The sequence below is a fragment of the Aspergillus piperis genome, assembly GCF_003184755.1.
Source record: "Aspergillus piperis CBS 112811 unplaced genomic scaffold BO85scaffold_11, whole genome shotgun sequence".
NCBI classification, from domain to species: domain Eukaryota; kingdom Fungi; phylum Ascomycota; class Eurotiomycetes; order Eurotiales; family Aspergillaceae; genus Aspergillus; species Aspergillus piperis.
In genome coordinates this window covers 382,375-410,344 of record NW_020291601.1, presented here as the reverse complement: position 1 = coordinate 410,344, position 27,970 = coordinate 382,375, and the positions used below count along the sequence as shown (strand labels likewise).

At 46.6% G+C, this 27,970-nt stretch overlaps 12 protein-coding genes and 1 pseudogene across 13 annotated transcripts; 9 read left to right on the top strand and 4 right to left on the bottom strand.

The window, feature by feature from the left end:
* Positions 1 to 24: 24 nt before the first annotated feature.
* BO85DRAFT_398989 (EXPERA domain-containing protein) lies at positions 25 to 1,083 on the top strand. The gene is made up of 4 exons (XM_025657082.1): positions 25 to 245; positions 301 to 464; positions 522 to 756; positions 812 to 1,083. Exons 1-4 carry the CDS (start codon positions 35 to 37, stop codon positions 892 to 894), a joined length of 693 nt encoding a protein of 230 aa, XP_025514664.1. The 5' UTR covers positions 25 to 34; the 3' UTR covers positions 895 to 1,083.
* A 76-nt stretch (positions 1,084 to 1,159) lies between these two features.
* On the bottom strand, positions 1,160 to 2,279 carry BO85DRAFT_496704 (aldo/keto reductase family protein; the record flags this gene model as incomplete). The annotated part of the gene is made up of 2 exons (XM_025663964.1): positions 1,595 to 2,279; positions 1,160 to 1,450 (listed from the first exon to the last, which is right to left on the bottom strand). The coding sequence occupies exons 1-2, from the start codon at positions 2,231 to 2,233 to the stop codon at positions 1,160 to 1,162; spliced, it is 930 nt and encodes a 309-aa protein (XP_025514663.1). The 5' UTR covers positions 2,234 to 2,279.
* A 732-nt stretch (positions 2,280 to 3,011) lies between these two features.
* BO85DRAFT_460114 (uncharacterized protein) lies at positions 3,012 to 4,036 on the bottom strand (the record flags this gene model as incomplete). Its single annotated transcript, XM_025661698.1, has 3 exons — positions 3,012 to 3,290; positions 3,352 to 3,583; positions 3,660 to 4,036. The coding sequence occupies 3 exons, from the start codon at positions 4,034 to 4,036 to the stop codon at positions 3,012 to 3,014; spliced, it is 888 nt and encodes a 295-aa protein (XP_025514662.1).
* A 1,652-nt stretch (positions 4,037 to 5,688) lies between these two features.
* On the bottom strand, positions 5,689 to 7,044 carry BO85DRAFT_439257 (uncharacterized protein; the record flags this gene model as incomplete). The annotated part of the gene is made up of 1 exon (XM_025658705.1): positions 5,689 to 7,044. The coding sequence occupies one exon, from the start codon at positions 7,042 to 7,044 to the stop codon at positions 5,689 to 5,691; it is 1,356 nt and encodes a 451-aa protein (XP_025514661.1).
* A 1,715-nt stretch (positions 7,045 to 8,759) lies between these two features.
* On the top strand, positions 8,760 to 9,101 carry BO85DRAFT_488913 (uncharacterized protein; the record flags this gene model as incomplete). The annotated part of the gene is made up of 1 exon (XM_025663569.1): positions 8,760 to 9,101. The coding sequence occupies one exon, from the start codon at positions 8,760 to 8,762 to the stop codon at positions 9,099 to 9,101; it is 342 nt and encodes a 113-aa protein (XP_025514660.1).
* A 285-nt stretch (positions 9,102 to 9,386) lies between these two features.
* Positions 9,387 to 11,456, top strand: BO85DRAFT_422614 (pantothenate transporter). The gene is made up of 4 exons (XM_025657976.1): positions 9,387 to 10,105; positions 10,163 to 10,377; positions 10,429 to 10,605; positions 10,656 to 11,456. The coding sequence occupies exons 1-4, from the start codon at positions 9,702 to 9,704 to the stop codon at positions 11,312 to 11,314; spliced, it is 1,455 nt and encodes a 484-aa protein (XP_025514659.1). The 5' UTR covers positions 9,387 to 9,701; the 3' UTR covers positions 11,315 to 11,456.
* A 667-nt stretch (positions 11,457 to 12,123) lies between these two features.
* BO85DRAFT_520851 (uncharacterized protein) lies at positions 12,124 to 12,625 on the top strand. Its single transcript, XM_025665170.1, has 2 exons — positions 12,124 to 12,312; positions 12,384 to 12,625. The coding sequence occupies exons 1-2, from the start codon at positions 12,198 to 12,200 to the stop codon at positions 12,542 to 12,544; spliced, it is 276 nt and encodes a 91-aa protein (XP_025514658.1). The 5' UTR covers positions 12,124 to 12,197; the 3' UTR covers positions 12,545 to 12,625.
* A 999-nt stretch (positions 12,626 to 13,624) lies between these two features.
* Positions 13,625 to 13,756, top strand: BO85DRAFT_t167 (annotated as a pseudogene). Its single transcript has one exon. The product of its transcript is annotated as a tRNA-OTHER (tRNA).
* A 955-nt stretch (positions 13,757 to 14,711) lies between these two features.
* Positions 14,712 to 17,034, top strand: BO85DRAFT_422609 (alpha-L-arabinofuranosidase E; the record flags this gene model as incomplete). Its single annotated transcript, XM_025657975.1, has 9 exons — positions 14,712 to 14,840; positions 14,896 to 14,911; positions 14,964 to 15,438; positions 15,513 to 15,596; positions 15,657 to 15,733; positions 15,792 to 15,824; positions 15,882 to 16,024; positions 16,071 to 16,577; positions 16,645 to 17,034. 9 exons carry the CDS (start codon positions 14,712 to 14,714, stop codon positions 17,032 to 17,034), a joined length of 1,854 nt encoding a protein of 617 aa, XP_025514657.1.
* A 1,663-nt stretch (positions 17,035 to 18,697) lies between these two features.
* BO85DRAFT_398978 (NAD-dependent succinate-semialdehyde dehydrogenase) lies at positions 18,698 to 20,572 on the top strand. The gene is made up of 2 exons (XM_025657081.1): positions 18,698 to 20,226; positions 20,278 to 20,572. The coding sequence occupies exons 1-2, from the start codon at positions 18,854 to 18,856 to the stop codon at positions 20,399 to 20,401; spliced, it is 1,497 nt and encodes a 498-aa protein (XP_025514656.1). The 5' UTR covers positions 18,698 to 18,853; the 3' UTR covers positions 20,402 to 20,572.
* A 106-nt stretch (positions 20,573 to 20,678) lies between these two features.
* Positions 20,679 to 22,279, bottom strand: BO85DRAFT_478537 (uncharacterized protein; the record flags this gene model as incomplete). Its single annotated transcript, XM_025662905.1, has 3 exons — positions 21,698 to 22,279; positions 21,559 to 21,646; positions 20,679 to 21,503 (listed from the first exon to the last, which is right to left on the bottom strand). Exons 1-3 carry the CDS (start codon positions 22,246 to 22,248, stop codon positions 20,679 to 20,681), a joined length of 1,464 nt encoding a protein of 487 aa, XP_025514655.1. The 5' UTR covers positions 22,249 to 22,279.
* A 1,887-nt stretch (positions 22,280 to 24,166) lies between these two features.
* BO85DRAFT_520847 (uncharacterized protein) lies at positions 24,167 to 24,806 on the top strand (the record flags this gene model as incomplete). The annotated part of the gene is made up of 2 exons (XM_025665169.1): positions 24,167 to 24,242; positions 24,291 to 24,806. The coding sequence occupies 2 exons, from the start codon at positions 24,167 to 24,169 to the stop codon at positions 24,374 to 24,376; spliced, it is 162 nt and encodes a 53-aa protein (XP_025514654.1). The 3' UTR covers positions 24,377 to 24,806.
* Positions 24,807 to 25,823: 1,017 nt separating this feature from the next.
* BO85DRAFT_439251 (uncharacterized protein) lies at positions 25,824 to 27,264 on the top strand (the record flags this gene model as incomplete). The annotated part of the gene is made up of 6 exons (XM_025658704.1): positions 25,824 to 25,908; positions 26,007 to 26,356; positions 26,474 to 26,482; positions 26,516 to 26,834; positions 26,913 to 27,094; positions 27,163 to 27,264. The coding sequence occupies 6 exons, from the start codon at positions 25,824 to 25,826 to the stop codon at positions 27,262 to 27,264; spliced, it is 1,047 nt and encodes a 348-aa protein (XP_025514653.1).
* Positions 27,265 to 27,970: the final 706 nt, after the last annotated feature.

Here is a 27,970-nt window from a genome sequence, read left to right as displayed (position 1 = left end):
ACTGGCTGCAGACATCACCGAAGACCCAAGCAAAATGGAAAATATCACAGAAGTCATTCACGGTTACTACCCGTCTTCGGTGTATCTGCCGCATTATGTAACCAACGAAAGTTCGGCTTTATCGCTGGTTGCTCAGTTTGCTGTGCTATGGGCTTTGGTTCTGGGTATCACATCTGCTTACATCTGCCGTCCGCGAAATTCTGTGACTCAAGCAGACCAGTTTGCGTTCATTTGGATGTGCTTTAGTAAGTGGTGTTGTCTTCGCTTGTGTTTGGAATATATGTTAATGAGGAGAAACAGCGGGATGCATACATTTATTCTTTGAAAGTTACTTCGTAGTCTACCACAAGACCCTAGCCGGCTCGCACACTTTATTCGGCCAGCTCTGGAAGGAATATTCCCTTTCCGACTCACGATATCTCACCTCGGATTCATTCCTCGTTTCCATGGAGGCTGTCACCGCTGTAAGTCTATCCCATATCAAAACACCGAATCAACTCACCTCTAACGAATACATACAGTTCTGCTGGGGCCCTCTCGCATTTACTATCGCATACTGCATCGCCACGCAGCATCCAGCCCGACATGTCCTGCAGCTCGTTATATCCGTAGGACAGGTCTACGGAGATGTACTCTACTACGCTACGAGCATGTTCGACCTATATTACCATGGAGTGTCCTTTTGTCGTCCTGAAGGCTACTATTTCTGGTTCTACTACGTTTTCATGAACTTCATCTGGCTTGCTGCTGGTACTTGTGAGTTTATCTATGCCTTGCTGAGTGGAATTTGAGATCGCTAATCATATTGCAGATTTTGCGTACCAAAGTGCGGTGGAGATCACCCGTGGTATGAAGAAGTTGAGCGAACTGGGTCGGAAGCGGAAGAACAATTAGAGATGTACTGGATTCGAAAAGTCATTGGGTTTGGGTTTGAGTCATGTGCATTGATTGAGTTGGTAGGTTAGGGGTTTGCTTCATGGTTCATGGCGCGCCATTTTCAGGATAGATGGGATAGATAAGATGATAGAACTGGGTGGTTTAGAATTGCCAGATTGCTAGTCTAAATGAAATCGGTGTATTTATATATACATCAACGCGTTACCAGCCAAAACCACTTGCTAACATGATCATAACAATGGGTTGATAAACTGACACAGGGTCAACCCCACAACTCAAAGCTCATCCCCACGACCTGTCGCTCCCCTACAACATCAAACGACTTCAGAATCACATCCAGCTGCTCTTTCTCCTCCGCCGCCAGCGGGACCACAGTACAGTTCTCTTCGACACGAGAAGCCGCCGTCGCGCCAGGGATGGGGATGATAGTTCCGTAGGGCCCAGAGTTAGAGTGAGCGCGGATCCAGGCGAGGGCTAACTGGGCGGGAGTGACGCCGCGCTGCTTGGCGAAGTCATTGATTCTGTCCACCAATTCAAGGTTCTTGGGGAAGTTCTTCACAAAAGGCAGTCAGTATGATTAAACTCACATCTTGAATCAAGCAAAAAAGACAAATGACAGCTGGGGTCTAACCTCAGGCTGGAACCTCCCAAACCAATGCCTAATATCCCCCTTCGGGATATCCTCTAACTTTTTTACCTGTCCCGCAAGAAACCCATACCCGAGCGGCGCATACGTCAGAATGGGCACATCCAGCTCCTTACAAGCCTTTGTGACTCCGTTCTCCAAGATATCCGTACTCCACAACGAAAACTCCACCTCGACCACACTCAACGGACACATCGCGTGCGCCTTGCGAATCGTATGTGCACCCACCTCCGACAACCCAACCCCACCGATCAATCCTTCGTCCATCAACTCACGCAACGCCCCTAGTGTTTCCTCCACAGGCACGTTCTTATCCATGCGCGCTGGCCCAAAGATATCTATCTTTTTGGAGTCGCCGAGGACATTTCTACACTCGTCAAAGCTGGCACGGACGCCCGCGCGTGTGCATGTCGGGGATAAGGTTGCCGGATCTAAGCAGGCTCGGATGAAGAGAGTTACCTTTTCGGCGTCTTCGGGGTACTTGTCGAAGTAGCGGCGCAGAAGGTGTAAGCCTGCTGTGGGAGGCTGAGGGGGCATGCCGTAGACGGAGGAGGACGACCAGATGGTGGCGCCGTGGAATATGGCTGCTTTCATGGCGCTGAAGGCTTGCTCGTCTGGGGTTGGGCTAGGGCGCCATGTCATGCCTAGGAGGCCGAAGCCGGTGATGGGGAGGGGCTTGGGGAGTGGCATTGTGTGGGTGTGTGTGGATAAGATAATACAAGTTGTGAGAATTCAGGCTATTGGAGAGAATTGAGTGTATGAATAAATTGATCATATGTTATTCCATGGAAAAGGCCAGTCAGTAGGTAGATTGGCGAGTGGGGGATATAGCCTCGAGGGCTTCGGAGATCGAGAGCTTACTCCGCACGGCCGTCATCGGACTTAAAGCTGGAATTAACTGTACATCCGTTTTAGTTTTCGAGCCAAGCCTTACGATTCACTTGGAAAAGCATTTGTTCCGAGGGATGCAGGTCATCAAGTAGGAGGAAAGAACATCCTACGAGGCTGAAAGGGGAGTATGATACTAGGGGGCAGTTTCATCGGTATCTTGAGGTGCCGGAGAAGCTTTCTGGATCGAGCTGAGGTGGGTTAAAGGGGGATTATGTCTTAGTATGTGTACTTTGTTCGGTGTGATTCTACTTATTTCGGAATAGAATGCTTGTGCCTCGATAGTATCAGTATTTCCTTGGGTGTTTGGTTATCTTTCTACATCGAGTAAATTGGCGCCGTGCTGAGGTTAAATAGAATACTCGGACATAGTATCATCATACGCCTGCGACATGCGCCTATTGCAGGCTATGAACCGTTAGCACCGTCAATAAATTGAAACTGAAAGAAATTTTCCAGACAACTAGCCGCTTTGTCCCGCAAACTGTGGATGGATGCACTCTTAGGGGAACCACTAAAGTGAAACAGCAACACAAAACGCTGAGTGCAATGATTTCCTCGAAACGGTCAGATACAACTGTCACTTATCGGGCGAATCGTCCATATTCATAGCTTCTTGCTCCTCCTTCCAGTCCTCCACCTGCTCCATCAAAGCAGTGCTTAGTTTTCTCCCCCTAATGTTGACGGTTTTGAGGTCTCCGCATGGAATAGGATACGCCCACCGAGCAAGAAGAGTATACGTTTGATGATGATTTTCTTTGAGATCGTAGATATGAGTCTTGGAAAAATGGAGATCTTCCCCATCGAAATATACCTGTAAGATACGGACTTTTGATGGGAAGATCGAAGTGATGAGAACCTATGACAAGTTATCCAATAAGTGACTGTCGCAATAGGTTAAACTCATTTGAACCACTTACCGGAAAGATGGTTTGATCCTTGTAGCACTTGTACGTCAATTTGTGCATCATGTATGTCAAAGCGCTAAGGACCTCACTCCGCATGAGAAGTTCCTCTGGCTCCGTGTACTGCAAGACCCTGAGAGTACAATGTGTTTTCTCCGAATCTCCCTGTGCATCGGCTTCCTTGACGACATACCAGTGGTAGAAAGCGCGGAAGTCCTCGCCAACCTGCACGTTGTCCCCGAAGAACCTAGTACCAGACACAACAGTGCTTCAGTCAGGACGTATCCTGATAACTCAGAATGTCTATGTATCTCTCTACTTACTTCCGCTCTGTCCATATTTCCTTAACCGGCGTAAGATAGGCGAGTATTTTGTCCAGATTTCTATGGATGTGATATGTCTCTCTTCGTGGGCTGGGATCAAAGTCAAATAGCTTTGCCTCGTCCCATGGAATGGTCGGGAAGAGGCGTCCTGCGTATGGTATGAAGTACACTTTGTCGCTGGTACCGAAATGGTCCCTAAGATCATAATATGTAAGCACGATACCGATATGCTCTTGAAATGCGTCACTCAAGCTGGACGACTGTAGGTTTGTCACTCTTTCTTTTATTTCCGCCAGACGTTCCATGATAGCCTGTTTCTTCTCCAGGCACTTGACTAGGTCTTTGTGAGCCTTGGCATTGGGATTAACGACCGACATGATGTGTGCTAATCAGGAACAGGTACAGCGGTTTGTATGATAGTGATGATAGGGATATTTTGGGGGTGGTTTGGAAGTATCCTGGCAAGGCCAAGCCCTTGATAGAGAAGAAAAAGCGACTATTTACCGATAGCGAGGCTATTTCAAGCCAAAGTGGTAGACCTTACTACTGTGAAAATAGAGCATGATAGTATACAACTTATCTCGATGGCATAGGAGAAATTCATGTAAGAATGGTTATCTGCATTAGTTAAAACCCCGACCTTTGAACGGGGACACCCTTCTTTCCGGAAGAATGTAGCCAGATGAAATTAGAAATAAAGAAGCTTGGGCATCTATCGCGGAGGGCTTCATTTGTTTCATTGTCCTGGATCGTGATTACCCGAAATGTGTAGGCGATTGTGAAATACAATCGGCGATACTCTCATGAGAGGCGAGATATGACAGTGTGAAAAGCCTTAACCCCGGAACTCGCCTAATAGGGCAACTATCAGTCTCACTTTATACCGGAATTTAATTACTCGTGAGTGACTTGGATCTAATGTTCATAATATAGTTGTATATAACTGGGTGGGATTATATTGGAGCAGGAGGAAAGCCAAGGTATTTTGTTGCAACACTCATGTAGACGTAAATGGTGACTTCGTCATTTTAATATATATCGGTCTTCGAAGCTCCCATTCGGCAACGGTTTGGCTCTTCTCCTTCTCATTTCTTTCTTGTTTCATGAAGTCTATTCTGTCATTTACTATTTTACCTCAGAGAGACCCACTCCTGTACTGAGCGCTGTCACAGCTGAACCAACCCCATCATTACTTCAGGAGAATTTTTTTTCTGTAGCTTCGCAAGCGGCCGTGCTTGGTCTCCTTCTTCGAGTGAATAACTCCGGCAAGACTTCCAAAATATTATATAGCTTTATTTCCAAGCTTTACGAGGTACTCTGCTGAGGGAAACCTCCAATTATGGGGGGAAGTCCTTCCATACCTCCACTTTGCCTCAGGCGACCTAATGAAATTGGGAAAGTATTGCACACTGAGTCTGCACACGCGTACCTTCCAGGCCGATATCAAATCCAATTTTACATCGTAGTTATCTAAAACAGGAAGAGCAACTTTAATGAGGCTTTTATACCGACCGAAATCACCGAGCTGGGTGGAATTGCGACGGCCGTTCCGCTCAAAACAATTTCTCTCGACTTTTCGAGTAGGAGCATCGCATTTTGTAGTACAGTGCAGAGTTACCTGTCTTTTTGGGAAGCTTCACTAGACTTTATATTGCAATCAATGAATATTATATGCTTTTCCTTCACGTTAAGTTTGGACCGCCCAGTGTTGCTTCGCCGGTGGCCCCGAATCTTGGGTTTTCCGAGATCGAAAATACAACATTGGCCATCCTGACTTACAATCTATGTCTTCGGTCATAACATGGAATTTGGCCTATCTGGAATGGTAAGGAGGAATTCTTTGAAGGGCATGCCCACTCAATCTCAGGTGCTCTACTGGCCATACTTGATTGCGCCGGGTTATAGGAAAGATGATAGGACGTTGATCAATGTAGGAACAATAATTCTATTGAATCAGGGTTTCTATGGTTTCTATCCTTACTAGATTCGTTGTCTTATGTAGATCGGACAAATTTTTGTTTTGAACCAATTAGCGAGGTCTAAGCTGATATCTGGTTTGAACTTGTCGGGGCAATTCAAGACCAATTTGGCATGCTTTGCGTTTCCGCCTCATCCTCCTCTCGACTTTGCCTGTCTCCTCGGCTCTGCTTGTCTCTAGTAAACCGTGTTTCTCCCTGTACCATTTCTCACAAAATTCTTCCCTTTCCCGCACTCTGGGCTTGATAAAGAAGGACAACCGGTAATCCCTATCGATCATGCTACACTCTGGAAAGCAGCCCTCTGGGACAAGGGATCCATCTGGACCTAGGTATTCCCATCGGAACTCATCAGGATCACAGGCATACCAGATGCCAAGGCAATATAACCGCCATCTATCCCATATCTTCAAACCAATCTCGCGGTAGATTGGTGAATCGGCGTAACAGTAGTGCATCCGACGTGTTGATGGTGTACTCATGTCAATATTCACACAGTAAGAGTAAAATCCGGTCGACCCCGATCTTCTGTTGACCATTCCGGATCCCTGGCGCCAAATGTCGTTTGGGCCCTTGTCTATAGGAAGAGCTGGAGGGGCCCAGACCGAATATTCATCCTGCAATTGTGAAGGATCAGGGAGAGGATCCACGTATGCTGGATAGCTGCTGGGGAATCTCTTCACCGCTGGAATATCGGTAAAGGAATCTTCTCTCTCACAGAACATACCCCACAGCCATTCATTTACTGAAAGTAGTTCAGACCCCAATGTTTCTGACGGATTATTCCAGACGAGGGGTTTCGTCCGCAAGAGTTCGAGATCTTCCTGCGGAAACATCAGTCGTTCAGCCGCATTTAAAAGGTCAGAATAGAACTGGAAATGCCACAGCGCGCGATACACTCGAAACTCTTCAATCCACGAGGGTGGGCCTGCTTCGCGCGGCTCGTATTGTACTTCACTGCCAGTTGGCATGTGGCACCTCGGTTTTATCCCCCGAATCCTGCTCAGGAACGTGGTCAAGCAAGCGCACGCAAGCCGTTGGATGTTAGCTGCGACATGTACCATCTCTCGTAGCGAAGCTTGTGATATGGATGAATTGAAGACCACAGACAACTGATCGTAGTCTTCTGACCTGAACTGCTCGAGACTGGTAACTGCTAACGAGGACTGGCGCAGTGCAATACACTGGCAAAACAGGCCGTGCAGGTCGTGATGCATCATTGGATTTGCTGTCAACATGGATTTGACTATATGAATGGCTTCACGGTTCCCGGGGGTCTCACCATCACCAGCAAAGAGTCTTCGTACCCGCGAAGAGACTTGCAAAAGGCTTTCGAGAGCCACCCAGTCCGCGGCTTCCGTGATAATTATGGATAGAATCTCACATGGAAGCTCATGGAATGGATTCATTTTGGTGTTGGTTGTGGCGATTGGATGGGGGCGAAGCAGAGTGGAAGATATCCCTGCTTGCAATGGAGAACGCGATATCGAGCATAACACGTAACTATCGAAGGTAAATCTATTCAGCGAATTCGTGGTCATATTCTTCTATTTAACTTATCTTCTCCTCAGTATATTAGACTTTATATTCTGGAGCCAAAGCAGAATGTCTTTTGTCCCTTGGTCCTTTGTGGTGGAGTGTTTTTAGTCGAAGTAATTGGTAGACTCCGGCTAGTTCTAAGCTGAGGAGAACTCTAGGATGCATAACACCCCTGTTATGCTTTCTTGTATCGATATATCATCCTATGTTATTGGAAGTTTGAACTGTAGATACATTGGTCGTACTAAGCATTTAGTGGCACGTGCCATTGTTACACATTCATGCGCCTAATCCCATATATTTACTTTCATCTGTTCAAGATGTAGACTGTTACTACTTCGGAATGTTCCTCTATCATGGTTTATAGCTACATTTCTTGGGAGCTCTTTTACAAGAAAAAGACCATGAATACAAAGATTGGTTTAAAAGCAGACAAAGGCCCGCAAATTTGATTGGCTATGCCGCTACACAAAGACTTATGCTCTCAAGAACTGTATATTAAGGACTGACAAAGAGAATCCAACAGGCATCTTGAACAACAATCCGGGGACTTGGAGGCTATTTCCGAGATTTTATGCGAATAAGGTCGATCTATCATGGTAGTTTGTGAAACATGAATGATCAGATGATTCCTTGTTTGAGTAACACCTTTCCTATTTCCCCTTTGGTATATGTGACTACAATTGTATTTTGCATTTATATATGACTTTGAAGGCAAGTATGGGTAAATTTTGATGAATTTTCCAAGTCAAGAATTCGAAGCCACAAACGGCAAATACCGAGTGTAATGGCTCAACAGTACAGTATATTCTCTTGTACAGGCGATTATGGATAACGCTGAAACCGAGTCTTCATGTAATAAGCACTGTGCTACAAATCTATCTGCACACACAGTATATTCGGACTTCCAGGTTTAAGTTTATTCGGTTGATAGGCAGTCATCTAACTTCATACGTTTGCGTTGTCAAACAATTCAATCATGAGATGGGACTCAATATTCATCCCTTCTAGCGTTATCAATAAAGATATGACCCAGCTTTGTTGCGATTTAAATGGCTGTAATAACTGAGACACATGATGATATCCGGTACACTTTGCGAGCTTTAACGTTTCGGTGAATGGTCGTTGCGGCAATTGCGGAACATTGCAACGCAAACTATTGCATGATCTATTGGAATGGTATTCTATTCGGATCTCGGATCTTTGGGCAATTTAGGACACGAACTAGGGCTGCTGGATACTTTGCGAAGGAACCGCATTTATTAATAATGACCACGGAACCAAGAAAGTCGAACCAAGAAGGCAGCTTTTGTCCAGGCCCTGGGTAGGTCCCATCACGAGCTTCCGTCCGTATAGAGTTTACAGTTTTACCAATTGATAACGTTAATATCAGTGAACTCAAACATCGATCATTCTGAGGTCAGTGGTTGCGAATTGAACCATCTCAACGACATACCTATATTTTTGCCAGTGGAGCCCTTTTTTGCGTTCGGTGAAGTGCTTTTCCTCTACCAACCCTGCGTACCATCTGCCTCCATTTATACCATCACTCGAATAAACCATTAGCCAATCAACCGTCGAAACAATGGTGTATACCGTCACCGTCCTCTATCCCAACGAAGCCGATGCAAAGTACGACCTTGAGTACTATCTCTCGCATCATTTACCTCTTGTCGATCGACTTTGGAGGAAATATGGATTACATGGCTGGACTGTTGTGAAGTATGGTCCGGGTGCCACTGAAGACCGAATTCCTTACTCCTTCGGATGTGTGCTCTTCTATGAGGACGACAATGCAGCGAAGCAGGCATTCAAAGGCCCTGAAGCTGCCGAGGTACTGGGGGATATCTCAAAGTTCAGTAACAAGCAGCCTTTGTTTTTGTATGGTGAGAGAATTAGCACGGGAGGTTCAGTTGGCCGGGTTTAATAGGTTCTGTGTTGGGCATGCAAAAGAAGCTATGGTGCTCCGTCTGGGATGGAAGACATGTATGTACCCATACTGAGAGATTATCGACGCTAATGGGACGACTTTCTAAAGGGTCATCCTTTATGGATATCAATCATAGAAGTATTAGGTGCAATGTTATTCCATCTGTATCCAGGGATATACCTGTACTGAATGACATTTTCCGTGGCCTTGGAGCCTCAAAGACATTCACAAAAGTCACGCGGGCCGACTGCAGGATTTCTGGTGCCCCTCACCGACGATCACATCATCCTTCTTTTGCTTATCGGCAGGAGATCTCACCATTCACAGGCGGTCTTTCACCATCGCCGAGATCTAGCCTGCTAACTCATCAAGCATCTCTTGTGTCTGCAAGATAAGGCTTCATTTTGGTTTCTGGTGTTTCTGCTGTCGGGGCATTGGGGATATCTCCTAGCTGACGCCTGTGCGACAAGCGGCAGAATATCTGGCACTTTGCAACTCTCATCGTCTCAAAATTACGCTCATGTTAGCATAAGGCATAGCCATACTACTTCCAAGTGATAGTATCGATTCGCCTCAGCTAAATAAGCGCTGGTCAACATGGCCTTCATGACCAGACTTGCGACCTGGCTTTGGGGTCAGGATCCAAAGGATCGGGCTCTGCTTGCCAAGCTAGATGTTACTCTGCTCCCTTATTTTTCCCTTATTTGGTTTCTTTTTGGGGTGACACGGTCTAGCTATTCCTCGGCCTATATCAGCGGCATGCGGGAGGCCCTCGGGTTTGAGGGGAAAGAATACAACTACATGAGCACCGCGTACCTGGTAGTCTATGCTGTCTGCCAAATGCCCGGTACAAGCCTTCTCACAGTGGTGCGACCGAAATATGTCTTTGTTACTGCCAATGTTACTTGGAGTGTCTTGACCTTAATCACGTACAAGATGACTCGGGCCTGGCAGGTCATTTTGTTGAATGCGATCGAAGGAGGGTTCTCGGCCATCGCATAGTAATCGCCTAATCTACTTTGCATGTGATTGAGCTGGCCGACACTAACTTTGAATAGCGTTGGTGCACAATTTATCCTAGCCTCGTGGTACAAAAAGTCGGAGCTCGGAATGCGGGCAGCGGTATTCTGCGTATTCGGCCAATTGGGGACACTGTCCGGTGGCTGGATTCAAGCCGGTCTGTTAGAGACACTGGCGGGTAAAGGTGGCCTGCCTGCATGGAAGTGGATATTCATCATCGTCTCAGTGATGACTATCCCAGTGGCACTCTTCGGTATGGCTCGTCCCTTGTCTCGGTAAGAGAACAATTCTGACATCTCCGTAGGTTGGGTCTTCATTCCGGACCTTCCATCACACCGTGCGGCCTGGTATCTTACCGATGAGCAGAAGGAACATGCAGCAACTCGGCTGGGTACTATCTCCAAGAAGTCCTGGGATACCACGGTCTTCAAGCGCGTGTTGCTGAGCTGGCAATTCTGGCTCCTGCCGTTTGTTTTCATGTGTAGGTCGACAGATATTTGTCTTCCAGTCGCTGAGCTAATATCCAATCAGTGTATTCAGTTTGTGTGCAAATGCTAGGAAACAACGTCATGGCCTACTGGCTAGCCTCACGGGGGTACACGGTCGTCCAGCAAAACACCTATCCTACCGTTATCCATGCGACTGCCGTTGTGGGTATAGTTGTGTATGCAGCGATTTCAGACAAGCTACAATCGAGATGGGAGGTTTCTATCGCCATCGGTCTGACTTTTGTCATCGGCTCGGCTATCCTTGTCTCAACCCCTTCCACGGACGCTGGCTACTTTGTTGCCTTCTATTTACTCGGCACAACATACGCACCTCAAGCTGTCTGGTATTCGTGGATGGCCGACGTTACAGGCCATGACCTCCAGCTGCGTGCCATCACAACTGGATTCATGAACTCCTTTGACTTTGCTTTTGTGACCTGGTGGCCGTTGGTCTTCTATCCAGTAACCGATGCGCCCAATTTCAGGAAAGGGTATATTGCGAGCTTGGTGACGGGGATGTTAACTCTCCCAGTTATTGGCCTTATTGCTTACCTTGAAAAAAGGGACACCGCTAGAGGAATTATTGGAAGACCCCGTGCTGCTAGTTTACTCGAAGAAGAGCCGGTTATTTCCCGAAATAATGAGCCGGGAAAGTATGGAAGCACTGCGATAACCGTGCGCAACACTGAGGACGGTGTGTAGTCATTCAACAGATACTAGAAACATGGCTTGGTCGAACTAATTCTGTACTTTGGGAGATAAATGGGATGTGCTTATTTTTGTTCGTTAACCAATAACAAATTGGAAATTTCTTGAAGGCTACGAATATTATGGGAAGTTATTCTGTCCATCATCTGGAATTCACAGTTCTGTCTGCTCGGATACCATATGGTATTGCATATCTGCATGCGAGAGAGCCTCCAAAGTAGGGCATATGAGATCCCGTGGACGTGGGGTGAATTTCAGATCGCTCGGGTTTCCGTATTCGGTAGGACATTATGTCCCTGGCTACTTCGACCCAGCCTTACAATAGTCTGCGACCGTGAGATTTACACTTCAATAACCATTTCGTCCCCGCGGACAGATTCGTAAATTAATCCATAGTCCGATGACCCTTCATGTGATGGATATGGCTCAGCAGGCTCCCACGCCACGGACAGTACAGCCGTTCAGCCCCGATCACAGTAACCCTAAACATATAACCTATTTCTCATAATGAAACTCACATGCATTCATAGTACAAATAAGATGGAGACGTGCCGCTCGTTCCGAGTCGCCAGACAAGGCTTATCTAGTGATCTACATCCCAGTCGATGTTGCTCCAATCAGCCCGTCCATCTCCGCGATGACGTCAAACTAGCCCCGGCCATGCATGCATAGGAAGGAAACTGGAAGTTATCAAATCAGCCCATCTTGGATGCCACACTTAGCCACGCAATCACCTAATTCGACGTCATTTAATCTCCTACTGCCTTTATAAGGCTTGTCACTTTCCTCGAAAGAGAGAAGCATTTTCCTTCCCAATTTTCATCCTCGAGTTAAAAACAGACTTCACATCCGGAAATACTCTCATCCACCATCAACCATGTCGGGTTTCATCCACAAGGCTGAAGACGCTCTTCATCTTCACCACCACAAGGATAAGACCGAGCACAAGCACGAAGAAGCACATGAGCATCCTCCCACCATCGGTCGTGAAGGTTCGCTTGCCATTTTCTACTTTTATCATCTAGCATCATGCTAGACATGTGTGACTGACACATAGGACCAGGCCACGAGCACACCCACCGCTCTCACCCCCCTCAGAACAAGCATACGCACCCCCACCCCAACGAGGAGCAGATCGCCCGGGACGATTTCCGCGCTGACAGAGAATATGATCGTGCGTTGAGGTCTCCGCACCATGGGCCTGGAATTGGGTTTGAGGCGTAGAGTGTGATATTATCAATGTTGTCATGTTTAACTTTGATTTTCTAATGATCATAACGCCATAATCATGAACTTATTCGTTTCAATGCATCCAGTGTAGGGTAGAAATCCCCATACCCCGCCTCAGGATCGAGTGGCTGCTTCTGGAGGCAGGTAGAGCGAAGCTATACCCCGTCAGGAATATTATAATATCTGTGGTGAGACCATTGATGGTAACTGATTGGATCAGTTTCAATGAAAGATTAGTATGCAGTTGGACTACCAAACTTTATTCAATTGTAGTCTCGCGCGCGTCCCACGCTGTGTAACAGCCAAGTGCATGCATGGGCCCATGGTCATTAAACTAAAAAGTGTAACGTTGGATCGCTTAAGTTACTAGCCTGGGCATCGAGTCCAAATATTGCAGGGGTGTCTATAGGTTGTCGAACAGTAGTACTTGTCGCCATTCGCTCTCAAATCCCGTTTCACGGCGGAGTTCGGAGAAATATATAACATAATGTGTGAGACCAGAAGTATTATCGAGCAGCAATAATATTAGACACCAGGCCAAATATGAGATAGGGCAAGGTGTGTATAGTTAAGTAAGGCACTAGAGAACGATACGGTCGCGTCACTTTCTTTGGAAGTCATCATCAGATTATCGACTGAGCTGGATATTGCTGATAGCAAAGTCATACTATGTTGCGAATGGTATCAGGATGATGGCGTAAATTCATCTTTTTTGTTCAAGACAAGTGATAGTGATTGTCCTACAGACTTGTTGGGGAGCTCGGAGTATGGCCTTCAGAACATTAATATACTCCCTAATATACTCCCTAACAGGCGATGTTTATATATCCGCAGTGAGATAATACGATCTACGTAGGATATTACCCCTACACATGAATCTCAAAGTACATATGACAGAGCTCATAGCTGGAATATATTCAGCGCACTATAAAGCAACCATGGCAACAAAGATCTTTCAACTTAGCGAAGTGATGTTGCGTTGGATATAGGTTTGTTATCAGCTTTGGTTTAACGCTGGTTCGTTCCACTACTGCCCCATATTTAACACTATTCTTCTGCACCAAATATCGAGTCGTCTCGGTGGCGCAATTGGTAAGCTTACCCCTCATCACTACATCATACCCGATCAGTTACTAATTCAGCATTAAAGGTTAGCGCGTACGACTGTTAATCGTGAGGTTGAGAGTTCGATCCTCTCCCGGGACGTTTCCTTTTTCTTTTCTTCTTTTTTGCCCCCTACCTTTCCATCTCCCCCACACAACAGCCAAAGCGGTATTGAGATCGTAATAATAAATTGTCTGTTCTTCTAGAGCTTCATAAATTGATTTTTTAATACTCGATAAATGCCAAATTTGCAGCAGCTGCCCATGAACTACGCACTTCATGACATTTCTCTGGCTAGAATATCTGTGCACAGGCCAATTTCCTTCGGAGACTCCGCACTTAAGCAAGTAGATGACACAATATACACGAGTCCCCTACTTCAAAGGGCATAGCGTTCATCTGCCCCTGAGCGGCCCGGATACGAGGGCTTAGTACGCCTCGCATCCAGGCACCTGCCAGTCACTTTCCTCAACGTTTAGGCACGAAATCATGAATGACATGTTTTCTTACGTTCATGCCTTGGAATATTCATAAGCAATCTCCGTAAACCCACTTAAGTGGTCGGAAAAATTCCGCCAAGAACATAGTACTATCGCTTGTCACTAACCCCTCGGCGCAGAATGGCCGAGGACGACGACGATAGCCTCGAAACCCCTCATCTGCCCCCCGCATTTCTTCAACCATGTAGCAACATGCGGTGCATGTTGCTCGCATGATACATAATTCTAGTCTATTTCTGTTCTACTTTAACCGCGATTGCCAGCATCTTCTGCTGCGTGAGGGGCCGGTGCGATCGAGTCCCTGACGATGCCAACCCCAACGTGGTAATTCTCCTGTGGGCTTATCAGCCTGGGTAAGGTAAATGTAGTTATTTTGCATTAATGGGCCCATGCGGTGCCCAATTCTTTGGCTTAAGAATGTAAGGAACAGGAATAGTTCTGCAGGCTGCATACTAGTACTGTTGTTGCCCAAAGCATTTAAAGAATGGCCCCTTCCGGGGAGTTGTAGTTTCATATGATTTCGCAAAGTAGAGTCGCCAACTCCGAAGCATCTAAACATGTATTCGTCTACTTTGGTCTCGCTGGCCGCGGCATTGCTTGCCGGCCAGACGCTTGCCATTGAACTGACGGTTTCAAAGAGTGGTGGGAATGCGTCGAGCCCCCTTCTTTATGGGGTCATGTTCGAGGTACGGACTCTGATTCGCCCTCTCTCATTACTGCAGTCGCTCATATGCTTCATAGGATATCAACAACTCTGGTATGCCAGATCAACTGAGTTACATGGAGAATGGCACACTAACCAGTGCTAGGTGACGGGGGCATCCACGGCCAAGTACTCCGCAACAACGGCTTCCAGGGCGACGACCCGGGCCTCACGGCGTATAGCGCGGTAGGCAATGTCACTATATCGCAAGACACGGCCAATCCTCTTAGCAGCGCAATCACTTCCACACTCAAAGTAGCCGTTCCCTCTGGAGCAACTGGCTACGTTGGCTTTGCAAATGAAGGGTATGAGGGTGTTCCCGTTCTGGGGACTGACTACGACAACTACTTCTATATGAAGGGTGACTACTCTGGCACCGTCAATCTCCGACTCGTGGGAAACTCGAGTGGCATCATTTATGCGGATCACAACATCACTGTAGACAGCACCAGCACCAATTTCACATACTATGAGACTTCTTTCAGCTCGTCTGTGTCTGCAGATGCGCACAATGTGTGGCAGCTACGGTTCGATGCTTCCAAGGTGGCCGGGAGTTCTCTAAACTTTGGCCTGGTGCAGCTGTTCCCCCCTACTTATAACTCACGGCAAGTGTTTCTAATTACTCTATTCTGAACGACAGTCTAACATTGCTCAGATACAACGGCTTGCGTAATGATGTTGCTAGCTTCCTTGCGGACATAAAGCCGTCTTTCTTGCGGTTCCCTGGAGGCAATAATCTGTGGGTCCCCATAAATTCGGATTGTGTTTGGCGCTGGACTTCGAACTAACTTGTATATAGGGAAGGTGCAAGCCCTAGCGATCGCTGGAAGTGGAACGAGACTATTGGTCCTGTCGTTGATCGCCCAGGACGCGAAGGTACGGAGACCTGTACCTGTCTTCTATAGAGACCGCCATTGACTTACATCTTGTGCAGGTGACTGGTCCTATCCCAACACGGACGCACTTGGTAGGCTCGGCTCCAAAACTCCGTTTGTGAGTAAAGCCAGACTGACTGAAAAGTTAGGTCTCGATGAATACCTTCAATGGTGCGAGGACATGGACATGGAGCCGCTCCTTGCTGTATGGAGTGGCCTCTCCCTAGGTGGCGGCATTGTGTCCGGATCAGCCTTGGATCCTTATGTTGACGACATTCTCAATGAGCTCGAAGTATGCTACCCCACATAATATTTCAGAGCCCTTCTGACACTAGCAGTACGTTCTCGGCTCCGCAGACACGACCTACGGCGCCCTGCGTGCCAAGAACGGCCGCACCGAGCCCTGGGACGTCAAGTACCTCGAGGTCGGCAACGAAGACAATCTCAACAGCGGCTGCGGTACCTACGCAAATCGCTTCACTTTGATTTACGATGCTGTTCATGCTGCATACCCCAACCTGACAATTGTCGCCTCCACCACCGACACTTCCTGCCTTCCATCCACCATCCCCGACGGCGTCATCACCGATATCCACCACTACCTCACACCCGACGAGTTCATCGACCTCTTCGACGAATGGGACAACTGGTCACGCGACTGGCCCATTCTTGTTGGCGAATACGCCAGTACGACCGGCAACGACGGTAGCACTACCTACTGGTCGTACATGCAGGGATCCTGCAGTGAAGCTGTCTACATGATCGGCATGGAACGCAACAGCGACATTGTCAAGATGGCTAGTTTTGCACCCTTGTTGGAGCATTTCGATATGGCCGAGTGGTCGGTAAGTGCTTGAATTTCCATCACACACAGCTCCTGGTCATCATCTAAGAATACTAACTCCGCAACAGCCCGATCTCTTCGGCCTGGATTCCAGTCCAGACTCCATAACCGGTTCCACATCGTACTACGTTCAGAAGATGTTCTCCACGAACCGCGGCTCCACAGTACTCCCCGTCAACACGACCGCTGACTTTGATCCGCTTTACTGGGTCGCATCCGTGTCTGACGAGGGCACGTACTACGTCAAACTGGCGAACTACGGATCGTCGTCACAGAACGTAACCGTGAACATCGAGGGCACGACGTCCGGTCAGCTCCAGTTGCTCTCCGGGGGAGAGACAGTGAGCAACTATCCCCATGATGTGTCAATCAAGACGCAGACTTCTACTGTGTCCGGCAGCGGAAGCTTCACTGTTGATATGCCGGCATGGGCAGTTGCGGTGTTGGCTGTATCTTAAAGGTTCTGGCGGTTATCATTGATATCGATCGGCTGAATTATGGATTCAATACACGTTGAGTGTTCTTCACCTGGCCTACTTTAGTCTCTCTGAATTAGATAATTCATATAAAGAAAAAGGTAGATAAATTAGACAGTTGTCTTTCATAAAAAAAAAAAAAGTAGAATCCCGCTAAACACATGCGATGCGCCCCAAACCCAAATTCCAGCTAAATATTCCCATATGAAAATAACAACCCAAATAAGCTCACACAAGCTCACTGCCTAACGCTGTATGCAAAATATTTATATGACTTCCTGGACTCGTCATATGCAATATTCGGAGGTGTCCCTGACTTCTGCTGCGACTGCGGCTGCTGCGAATGTAAGATAGGGCATGCACTGCAAAGCTTTAGAAAGAGGCAGGCATGATAATAGACAAAGGATGTCTCACAAACGCAGGTCGGAGGGATATGTCAGAGCCACGGCGATTTGACCGCATCTTTGCAGTTGTCAAGGCGGGTGGAACGAAGGTACAACGACTGCGAAGGTGATTGCAGCGGATGCTATGATTTGGGTTATTTGTGTGCTTGGCATATCTGAATTTGATGTTGGATATTCTTAGTGAACAAAATTTGACCGCGATTGTAGACGGCTGTAGATTATGTATGTGTTGTTGTAATGGTTTGTAGATATGGCTTGCGCTCTGTGTACGTGCGTTCGATCGAACTCCCGAAGGTAAGGTCCTCCCTTCATAATGTACAATTCCATGTCATTGCGACCGTTGTCATCTTGACGTAAATAACATTTTGAATGCGACTCAGTTGAGCAAGGGACTCACGCACTGTACGTATCGGGAGCATCGGGACACATTCAATGGGGTTCCCGATCCTCAAGACTTGGTCCGAGGGTTACCCCAGCTTCGGCTTCTCATCCGAGATAAGCCTTACCCCTCCTCTTCTGGAGCGTCGGTTCCGCGTCGAGCTGCTCGGAATAGATAACTTCACTAGTAAACGAAACCCAAACACATGGAAAAGGTCAAAGCCGTGTTTGATATCTTGTGATTATCGGGTGTGTAGATCAAAACAATTCCCTGAGAGTAGTATGTTTTGGGTTTGGGGGATGCTAAGTATTCTGTTCTGTGTGGAGGTATCGGAGCCGTTGCCTCTTAGTTTGATGAAATCGAATATAACTCAGGTGTACTTAGGGTGGATAGGCTATTATCTACAGTGTATTCATGACATATTCCATACTCACTCTTCTATTATTTACAAGAACAACCAAGTATTGACATGTACTATGCGCGCTTTACCTACAAATTCCTAGCTCTCTAACCACAAAAGCCTAGTAATTGAATCGGCGCATTCCTCTTCCTAGGATCATTTCTCACTCAATCGAGAATGCATTCCCGCACGATTCAAAGGTTTAGCTTGCCGAATGAAACAGGCAAGTGACGTATTAGGTTACGCCCTGCAGTCAACCCCTCACAATACTATCGTTTTGGTAAGGGTAGGAAATACTTACTAAAAAGGTCCAGGCAATTGAAGACTGTGGTCAATCATTGGAAATCATGGAGCTCGGAAAGATCGGTACTCACCCGAGGGGTGCGTTGACCCGAGGATCCGCGCCCGAGCGGGGATAACATTTGGGGCAGCCATATTCAACATACTTGTATCAGTGTTCCCAGTGAATGAGGGATAAATTCAATTTCTCAGATATATACAAAGGGTTATTCAAGAATTTTGTGTTCGCGTCGAATATTCCTGCACTTTCATCTTCTGCCTCTGAGCATTATACCCAAGACCTTTAGTCCTCCTACATAGAAACGAACGACCTTGAAAATGGCCCCCGCATTCGCATCGAGCTTAAAAGACCCCAGCCTCTTTGTCGAGAAATCATACATTGACGGCCAATGGGTAGCATCACAATCAAACAAGACGTTCAACGTTTACAATCCCGCAACGGATGAGATCATTGGAACGTGCCCTGAATCAAACACAGACGATGTCAACGCCGCCATCACAGCCGCTGCGAAAGCATTCCCCTCATGGCGGTCTCAGTCAGGCCGCCAGCGCGGGCGCATTCTGCGTCGCTTGTTCGATCTAATTGTCGAGAATAAGGAGGATATCGGCAGAGTCATTACTGCAGAAAACGGCAAGGCGAAGGGTGATGCCGAAGGAGAAGCACTTTTCTCTGCTGGGTTCTTCGAATGGTTCTCCGAAGAAGCCCCCCGTATCTATGGCGATGTCATTCCCCACAGCAACCCATCGAGTCGTACACAGGTCCTTAAGGAGCCAGTCGGTGTATGTGGCTTGATTACTCCATGGAACTTCCCTATGGCTATGGGAGCACGCAAGATTGCTGCTGCGCTGGCTGCAGGATGCACAGTCGTATTGAAGTCGGATGGCCTGACACCTTTTTCGTCCAATGTCTTGGCTGTGCTGGCTGAGCGCGCGGGCGTTCCCAAAGGTGTTTTTAACGTTGTCACAGCTCTAGAGAACACTCCCACTTTGGGCCTGACACTCTGCCAGTCGGATATTGTTAAGAAGATCTCCTTCACTGGATCAACGCGCGTCGGAAAGCTTCTTATGCAACAATCTAGCAGCACCCTCAAGAAGCTCAGTCTTGAACTTGGTGGAAATGCTCCCTTCATTGTCTTTGATGACGCCGATATCGAGACTGCTGTTACGAGCGCAATGATCAGCAAGTTCAAGGTCACTGGCCAAACCTGCGTGTGTGCGAACCGTTTCTTTGTCCAGGAGGGTATCTACGATCGTTTCAGTCAGCGACTCGTCGAAGAAGTGAAGAAGTGCCAAGTTGGTAACGGCCAAGATGCCACCGTAACACACGGCCCCTTAACCAATGGTGTGACCAAGACCCAAGAGCACATTAAGGACGCAGTTAGCAAGGGTGCAAACGTACTCCTCGGTGGCAACACGTTATCTTCTGTCGGCAAGAATTTCCACGAACTCACCATTCTCGGAAATGTTAATGACACTATGAATGTGGCCACGGAGGAGACTTTTGGACCTGTTGCAGCGCTCGCTAAGTTCTCAACAGAGGACGAAGTTGTTCGCCGCGCGAATAACTGCGATGTTGGTCTGGCATCTTATTTGATTACGAGTGACCTGGGTAAGGCACACCGTGTGTCTGAGCAATTGGAGTTTGGTATGGTGGCTATTAACACGGGTGTTATTTCTGATTGGGCTGCTCCGTAAGTTATTCCCATCCTGACCTTGATGATGTTTCCGCTGACTTGTAGAAGGTTCGGTGGCGTTAAGCACTCCGGTATGGGCCGTGAGGGCAGCAAGTACGGCATTGACGATTATATCAACATCAAGATGGTCGTGACCGGTGGTATCAACACTGTGCGTTCGGCAAGCCTGTGAAAGAACATGAATGTTCGTTCGCAGAATTGATGGGTTGAAAGGGCGAGATGATGGCTTTACATAGACATTATGAAAACGGCAAATGATAGATGATCGAATTAGAGAAGGTTGACCGATTTGATCCGACGAACTAGTAAAAGATCAACCCTAGCGAGATTTATGTAAGAAAAGAAGAGTATGACTTTCACATCCTTGAAAAACGGTCTCTATCGCTGGCTCTTGCCAATTGATAATTCTATTCATTGCTTCCCGACTGGTATCAATAGAGTGACTTTGCTCAGCAAGTAGATTTACATCTTCGCTGGCCCTCGGAATCAGAAGATACTTTACGACCCGTTTCAGAGACCTTATCCCTCGATGCAAGACTTCGATACGCTGTGGCCCCCGGATCAGAGCTGGCTTCCGCTACAGTTGGGCTTTTGGAGCTTCGAGACGCCGATACTCGCCGAGCTCGGGGAGATTGCACATTCCGCTTCTCTTCAACCGGCGCCGGATCAAAAGACCACAAGGACCCCGGATAGAACAGGGAATCATTTCCATCAACATACATTTGTGGAAACATGACAATCCATGGAGCTCCTGGTAGTAGTCGTTGTTGTCCCACCGCAGTACTACTCGATGGCCCCCTAGTCTTATTCCACGCCGGGAAGTTGTGGTGCCAAATGGAAGACGCCAAAACCCAATCTGATCCTGTCTTTAGCTGGTTCCATATGTCGGCAGCTGTTTCCAGATAGGTAATCAACTCTTCCTCGAACACACTATTACCCTCGGAGCTCAACATCGCTTCTAGCTCGTGGAGGAGCTCTGACGTAGCTGATTTTATAATGTCCCTTTGTTGTTCATCCTCTTCTTCGCGAAAGGTTTTGAAGAGAAGTGAGCGAAGTATTGCCTTCTGGCGAGGTTCGTTCTTGGATCTCTGAAGCGCATCACCCATGCTCTCGAGCCTTTTCGGTGATGCAATATACATAGGCTTGAAGACATCCCTAGCAAGTCGATCCGCAATGAGTGACTGGGCAATACGTGCACATGGAACATTATGATACTCGGCGTAAGAGAACAACATCGGTTGGGAAGTGCGAGGAAAATGGTGCTGTCCCTGTCTCTGTGTGAGAGAAACATCTCTTCCCCCAGTAATTTATGCTAGCTCTTCGGCTCACCTGATCGAAGGGTTGCAAAGGGCCCTTGAAGAACCGTTCAGTCAGGTCAAAGAGCTTGTCTTCGAGATTTTTGAAACTTTTGGAGAAACTGCCGGCGAGTGAGCAATTTAATTTCAACTTTGCATCTAGTATCTCTCACAAGTCTTGTTCCAGAGGTACGATGTGGAAATCTCCACGAAGGCCCTCTAGTGCCTTCTTGGATTGTCGTAAACGGGAATTTAGGTCGGTATTCTTATCCCTTTCGCACTCAAGATCCTCTTCTAATTTGCGTAACTTTCTCTCGTACTTTGCCAACTGTTCCTTCAATTCCCGATCTTTCTTCTGCGAACTCAATTCAGCCTTAGCGCATTCTTCTTTTAGTTGAGCTTCCAATTTATGCTCTCTCTCCTTCCATTTCAAAAAGCGCTGCTCGAACGACTTTGTCAATTCTTCCTTTGTTATATCATTTTGCTTTTGCTCTTCCTGGGCCTTTTCAACCTTTGCATTGGCTTCCTTCAATTGCTGGTTGAGTTCTTTGACCTGCCTCTGCAAGTTCTCAACCGTTTCGAAGTATTCAAGGTGCTGAAGTACAGCTGTAGCTGACGCCTTGAGGTCTTTGACAGCACTCAATATGGGTTTATCGGCTTTGTCAGATTTATCGGCCTTTTCGGATTTCTCTTTCGATCGCGAGTTCTGGCTGCCTGGGGCCATAATGAGAAGAAGAGAAACAGCAATAAGCGAGACAACACACAAGTAACATATGAGAAAGACTAGGGAATTGAGTTTCATTTTGCTCCGGTACAAGAACCGTTATGGGTATTGGCGGGGATATACACCGCTTATTGAGACATGATAAACATGTGCAGGCAAGGGGCAGGCGAGTGTTGAACAGGAATGTCGCCGTGTGGTTTACTGGGACTCAATGTCTCAGGATATAATTGATACTATTTGCTTCCCCTCTTTTCTAATGATAATGGAATTGGGCGTATAGCTCTTGATAATCTGCAAGGAACAGAAGTGTGAGACACATGCCTATCATTCGGTATTTCTGATTTCTGGTGCCAACCCCAGCTGATATGGGTGATAAAAGAGCAAAACTAACAGGTTACAGTATACATGAATAATCGGATACTCAATCAGATGCAATTACATATAACTTCCTGTAGTATACCAAACTTCAACCAGAAGCTTCAATACCGTTGTAGCTGTCTTTTGGGTGTCATGGACTTATTATCATACTAATATGATTATTACTCGAGAATTTCCACATCATGATATAACTACATTCTTCTGGAAAATAATTATGAGAGAACTTGATAAAACGGACGCCGACTTGCCAGAATTCATGCGCAATCATTGGCGCATGAAATAAATTTGTGGTGATTCATTAATATCAAGCCCACCTCCCATGAATGACACATTATTGTGTTCCTGCTGTCCGTTCACGGTCGCGAAGCCGCACTTGCCCCTTGACGGGATCATATATGAATAGTGCAACCTCGCCAGATTACGACAGACTAGACATTGTCCGAATCGGGAATTCTTCTGGACATAGTTCTACCTCTTTGTCATGTATTTGAGCGTGAGTGCTCTGGTCGCGACGGCATCTGTCAGCAGATAGTGGAGCAGACTGAGCGATATGACATTTGGGTATGGCCTTGACCAGCAAGAACATTTGACATTGGGCTACAGAGGTAGACATATCTCATCACATCACAACTCAATGACGCTGCCACTAACCCCACTTGTGATGTGAATGTGACTGTTGCATGTGTGATGTGTGGAGCATCACCTGTGTTCACTCAACCTGTAGAACACCTGACTACCAGCAGGTCTAGTAGATACGCGAATAAGGTCTTATAATATGCATACTAATACATGTGTATAACTATGTGCTGGAAATGAGTTTGTAAGCGGGTGGAATAGTCAGGCTGATTGTGCTAGATACTTTAACAAACCACAAGACGGAGTCTCATGATACATTAAACATGCTAGAGATAGATGAAATTATTATAGAAGAACTGGATCAAAAGAGCCAAAAGTTACAGACCACAAGGCTCGCTGGTATTTCATGCCACTGTAACAGTAGAGCTACGGTTTTTGCGGACGATGAGTTTGGGCGAGCCGCGAATTGCGATATATTAGCCTGAGGTCAATGACGTGTGATGCCAAAAGCGTCTCTTCGAATAGTAGACATCTAATTCTATTGCATGACTAGGTGATACTTAGCTATAGCTACCCATGTTGTGAAGCCCTTTTTAAATGTGACTGTGCCATTCATAATCAGAGTATATTACGTAATCATAGGTCAGATGCACTTCTAATGTCACACACACTATTGAACCCGAGGCAATAATTGTTATATAACTTTGGGTTCTCAGAATACCTGGGTCTGTGGTCCTCAAACTTGTCATATCATTGCTTCTTTTTACAATAAGAACTATTGAAAGTAATAGTGATTCTGCCTGAAAAGTATGTCTTATGATCACTTGTTCAATTCTGTTTCTGGATATACACTGACTATAAAGACAGACTCAGCTCTCCTCCATTACAGCCCTCTACAGCTACTAGAACACAATTCTAATACTCCCTTCAACATCTTCACAAGGACACCTCTATCTCTGGCAAGATGAAATCTTTTCTGGTAGCATTTACCACCTTGATGGCAGTTGTTGGGCTTGTTGCGGCAATGCCCGCGCCACAAGGTACGCAACTCTTCGGATTTCTGTTTGCAAATCCCTAATTCCATTTAGGTGTGGAGGCAGACGTAAGGCTTCCTAGTCTTGGGGAGGCGTTGGAGGCGGCGAAGGGCGCTTCAGCAGGATTTGGTAAAATCTAGGGTACTGCTGGCATATAGGGGCTGCAGGTATGTACTACAACAAAGAGGATACTCCACCTCACCCTCAGCAAACAGCGGAATGCCGAGTGATGCAGCTGGTACGGCATCAAATACTGATATAGGGCATATGTCAGACACCACTGCTTCTCAATATACTGCGTAATAATCACCAGGCATCAGTAATTTCTCTTAAGAGAGTTTACCTTATACCGCGTCACGCTAAGCTCATCTACGTCCACTCTACAGGAGACATTGTGATCTAGCCGGAGAAAGAAGATAGTAAAGAGATGCGGATAAATGGCTAAACCTGCCTCGTACCAGATAAGGAAGGCTTCTACTTTGGTTGTTTCAAGACAGCCCGTGGCAGATCTCTAGGACAGAGTTCGGTGCACCTTTTAGTGATAATTCAACATATTTAGGGGTTATTTCCAAATACTATGAGGTTCTACTACATAGCCTACGGACTGTATTTCGAAACGAACTTGATTCTTCAGTCTATATTGCATCTTTTTAGAAAGCAGAATATTCACAAATTACCCTATTCATATAACACAGACCGGGGAACTGAAGATGGGTTTCCCGACTTGGGAACTGACGTCGGCCTAGATTCAAATACCGATCACAGCTGAGCTTAACGAGCACCTTCTATAACCTAACTTATAACATAAGACACACCACACTGATGATTTTATAACAGCATCTGCCAGCGCACATCATTCCCCTTAGTTATCAGGGCTCGCAATAATACGTGATAATGAGGTATGTAATAACGGCGTATACCGGAATTATAAAGGTCGTGTAGCCATGGCCAAATTATGAATCGGTAAATGCACTACCATTGTGAATTATTTTTATGTATTGATAAGAAGTCATGGTCAAAGTAAGCTTGATACAAGTAGGTGCGACGGCCTCTGGGAGGATCCCGCTGAAGGGATCCTGCTTCGGAAGACAAGCTTATAAAGGCTGCACGTAATACTAAGCATGGTGCCTTAGAGCTCTAGCATCTGGCTAAATGACATAGTTGGGAGGCAGGTGCTCCATCTCTAGATGCACCTAGGAGCCATGCTAAATGCACTCTTAGTATTTATGAATACTTTCAGCAGTTCTTATTGGTTTCAATGGCGAGGATGCTAGATTAGGACTATATATTCACGACCTTGCATGGTTCTTAATACCAGTGTGACTTGTATATAAATGAGAGATTGAGAATTCTTAATAATTTATTACAAAATGATTGTTTTACCGCGTGGTGATCTTGTCTTCAGGACCGCGGATAATAGACAGTCGCTTTCAGAAGTCCTGTAGGTCAGTAAGATCTTGAAGCAGCTCAATTCCAGATCAAGGGAGTTCTAATTTCGTCGAATTTTCTTAAAGCGTAATTTTCTTTGGCGTGCAATATACGACCTCGACAATATTAATCGAAGCCTTACTCAAGCTTCCTACAAGAATGGGTGGCATGATGCATTCTCTCATTTTATTTACAGGCTTGCTTCTTGGTACCATTGTATCGGCAGTGCCGATCGAGGGCGATGGTAAGGTTCGTTCATCTCATTTTCTAAACGTAATTTACTATGAAATTATTGTCGAAACGCTTTTGAAGACAATGATCTACCTACGTACTGTGTACCAGAAGCTGGCATTGGCCTCATAGCGTTAGCATTTCTCTATGATTATGGCAATGGGAATACGTTTCCATCGGGGATAATTGGTCCGTCGTGCTCGATACCACCGAGCAGCGAGCCTTTTCAGTGCGAGGATCTGGGTGCTGCAATCAAGAAATGCCAAACGAATGGAGTCACAGTACTTCTCTTCTCTCGCTTGGTGGTGCAACAGGAGCATATTCTCTCTCGTCACAGCGGGAGGCTAAAACGATTGGCCAACACCTCTGGGACATATGGAAAACGAAAAGTGATGTTGTACATCGACCTTTTGGAACAACTTTCGTCAATGGCTGGGACTTTGATATCGAGACATCTGGCGGTATCGAATATTACCAATATCTCATTAATAATTTGCGATATAACTTCAACTCCGATCTATTCAAATGAATGCGATATCACCGGAGCACCACAATACCTATCTTAACCAAATACGCAGCAAATTATCGTAAGTAGTCAATTCGATTATCCATGGGTGGAGTTTTACAACAATTCTAGCTGCTCAGTTAATGATGCATTTGGGTCCTCAGTGACCAACATCGCTGGAACTGAATCTCCCAATGCCAGAATATTGAGCGGTTTACCAGCCTCTCCTTACGCAGCCACGGGAACATACGACGGAGCTCAGTATTACCTTCAGTTGAGGGCGCTTGCAGCCTTACTCCGCGAATTTGCTAGTCACCCTCAGTTAGGTGGCGTTATGTTGTGGTCTGCTGGATTTTCTGGTATTAACATAAACCACAGCTGTAACCATGCTCGTGATCGGGTCTGTACGCATCTCACATCTGGCCTGCCGTCTGGTAAGGCGGCGTCTTGGAATGATGTCTGCGAATTCGGACTGGGTCATAATTACAATGGCACACTTAGTTCATATGCAGTTTTTCACGAATCGTCACTTGTTCATATGCCTGCGAACTTGGAGGTTCTACAGGCGAGCACGTTGAATTGTTCGGGGTTGACTGCCTGGAACGCTCTTTTTGGAGTTGAGGGATTGAAGCCTAAGAAGGGAGATTGGGTTCTTGTTCAGGGGACTGGAGGTGCTTCGATTGCAGCATTGCAGGTGAGTCTAGCCTTGCTCCAGGATCTATCACTTGAAACCAACATTTTCAATGAACATAAAATTGACAGTTTGCCCTGGCTGCAGGGGCTACGATCATTGCAACAACAAGTTCCACCGTCAAAGCCCAGCGACTCAAATCCCTCGGCGCCCATGTCCTGAATTATCGCTAGGATTCTAGATGGGGAGAAACCGCTAAAAGTCTCACTCCGAATAGCCAGGGAGTAAACATTGTTGTTGATGTGGGTGGCTTATCGACTCTGTCGCAGTCAGTTAAAGCCATTCGCGCTGGCGGTCTCATTGCTCTGGCTGGGTTACTTGGTGGTGCACCCGAGAATACTTCCGTTCCTACGTTGATGGATTGTCTGGTCAATACATATAGACTTGATTTTCTAGGAGGATTGATGGCCTACTTTTTCCGTTTTAGTGCTCACCCCTCGCTGCTTCTTGCTCACTGAGTATATCTGAGCACGCTCTGAGCACGCCCTGAGCAGCCTGAGGTGATCACTGAGCACGGAGTGAGCGGGAGACTGAGTGTTCTGAGTGAATAACTTTGATAAACTGCACCCTAATTAATAATCACCTCCTTGCCTGCTTCTCTACTTGCAGTCCACTCTTGCCCGCCACGCTCCCCTAAAGCCCAGCACTACCATCAGGTCTCTTTCCCCAGTAGGAAAATGCTTTGGTGGGTTTCCCCCGGTGACAGACCACACAAAGCCCAGAAGTTCATGGGAGGAACTCTGGTCATCCCAAGAGTCAAGGGATCCTTGGAACAGGGAACTGCGCTGGCCAATCAAGACATCTCTAACTTTCAATTGTGAATAACTACTGGGTATAACAGCATGGCCAATGTATTCCTATCAAAATATGTACTGTAAT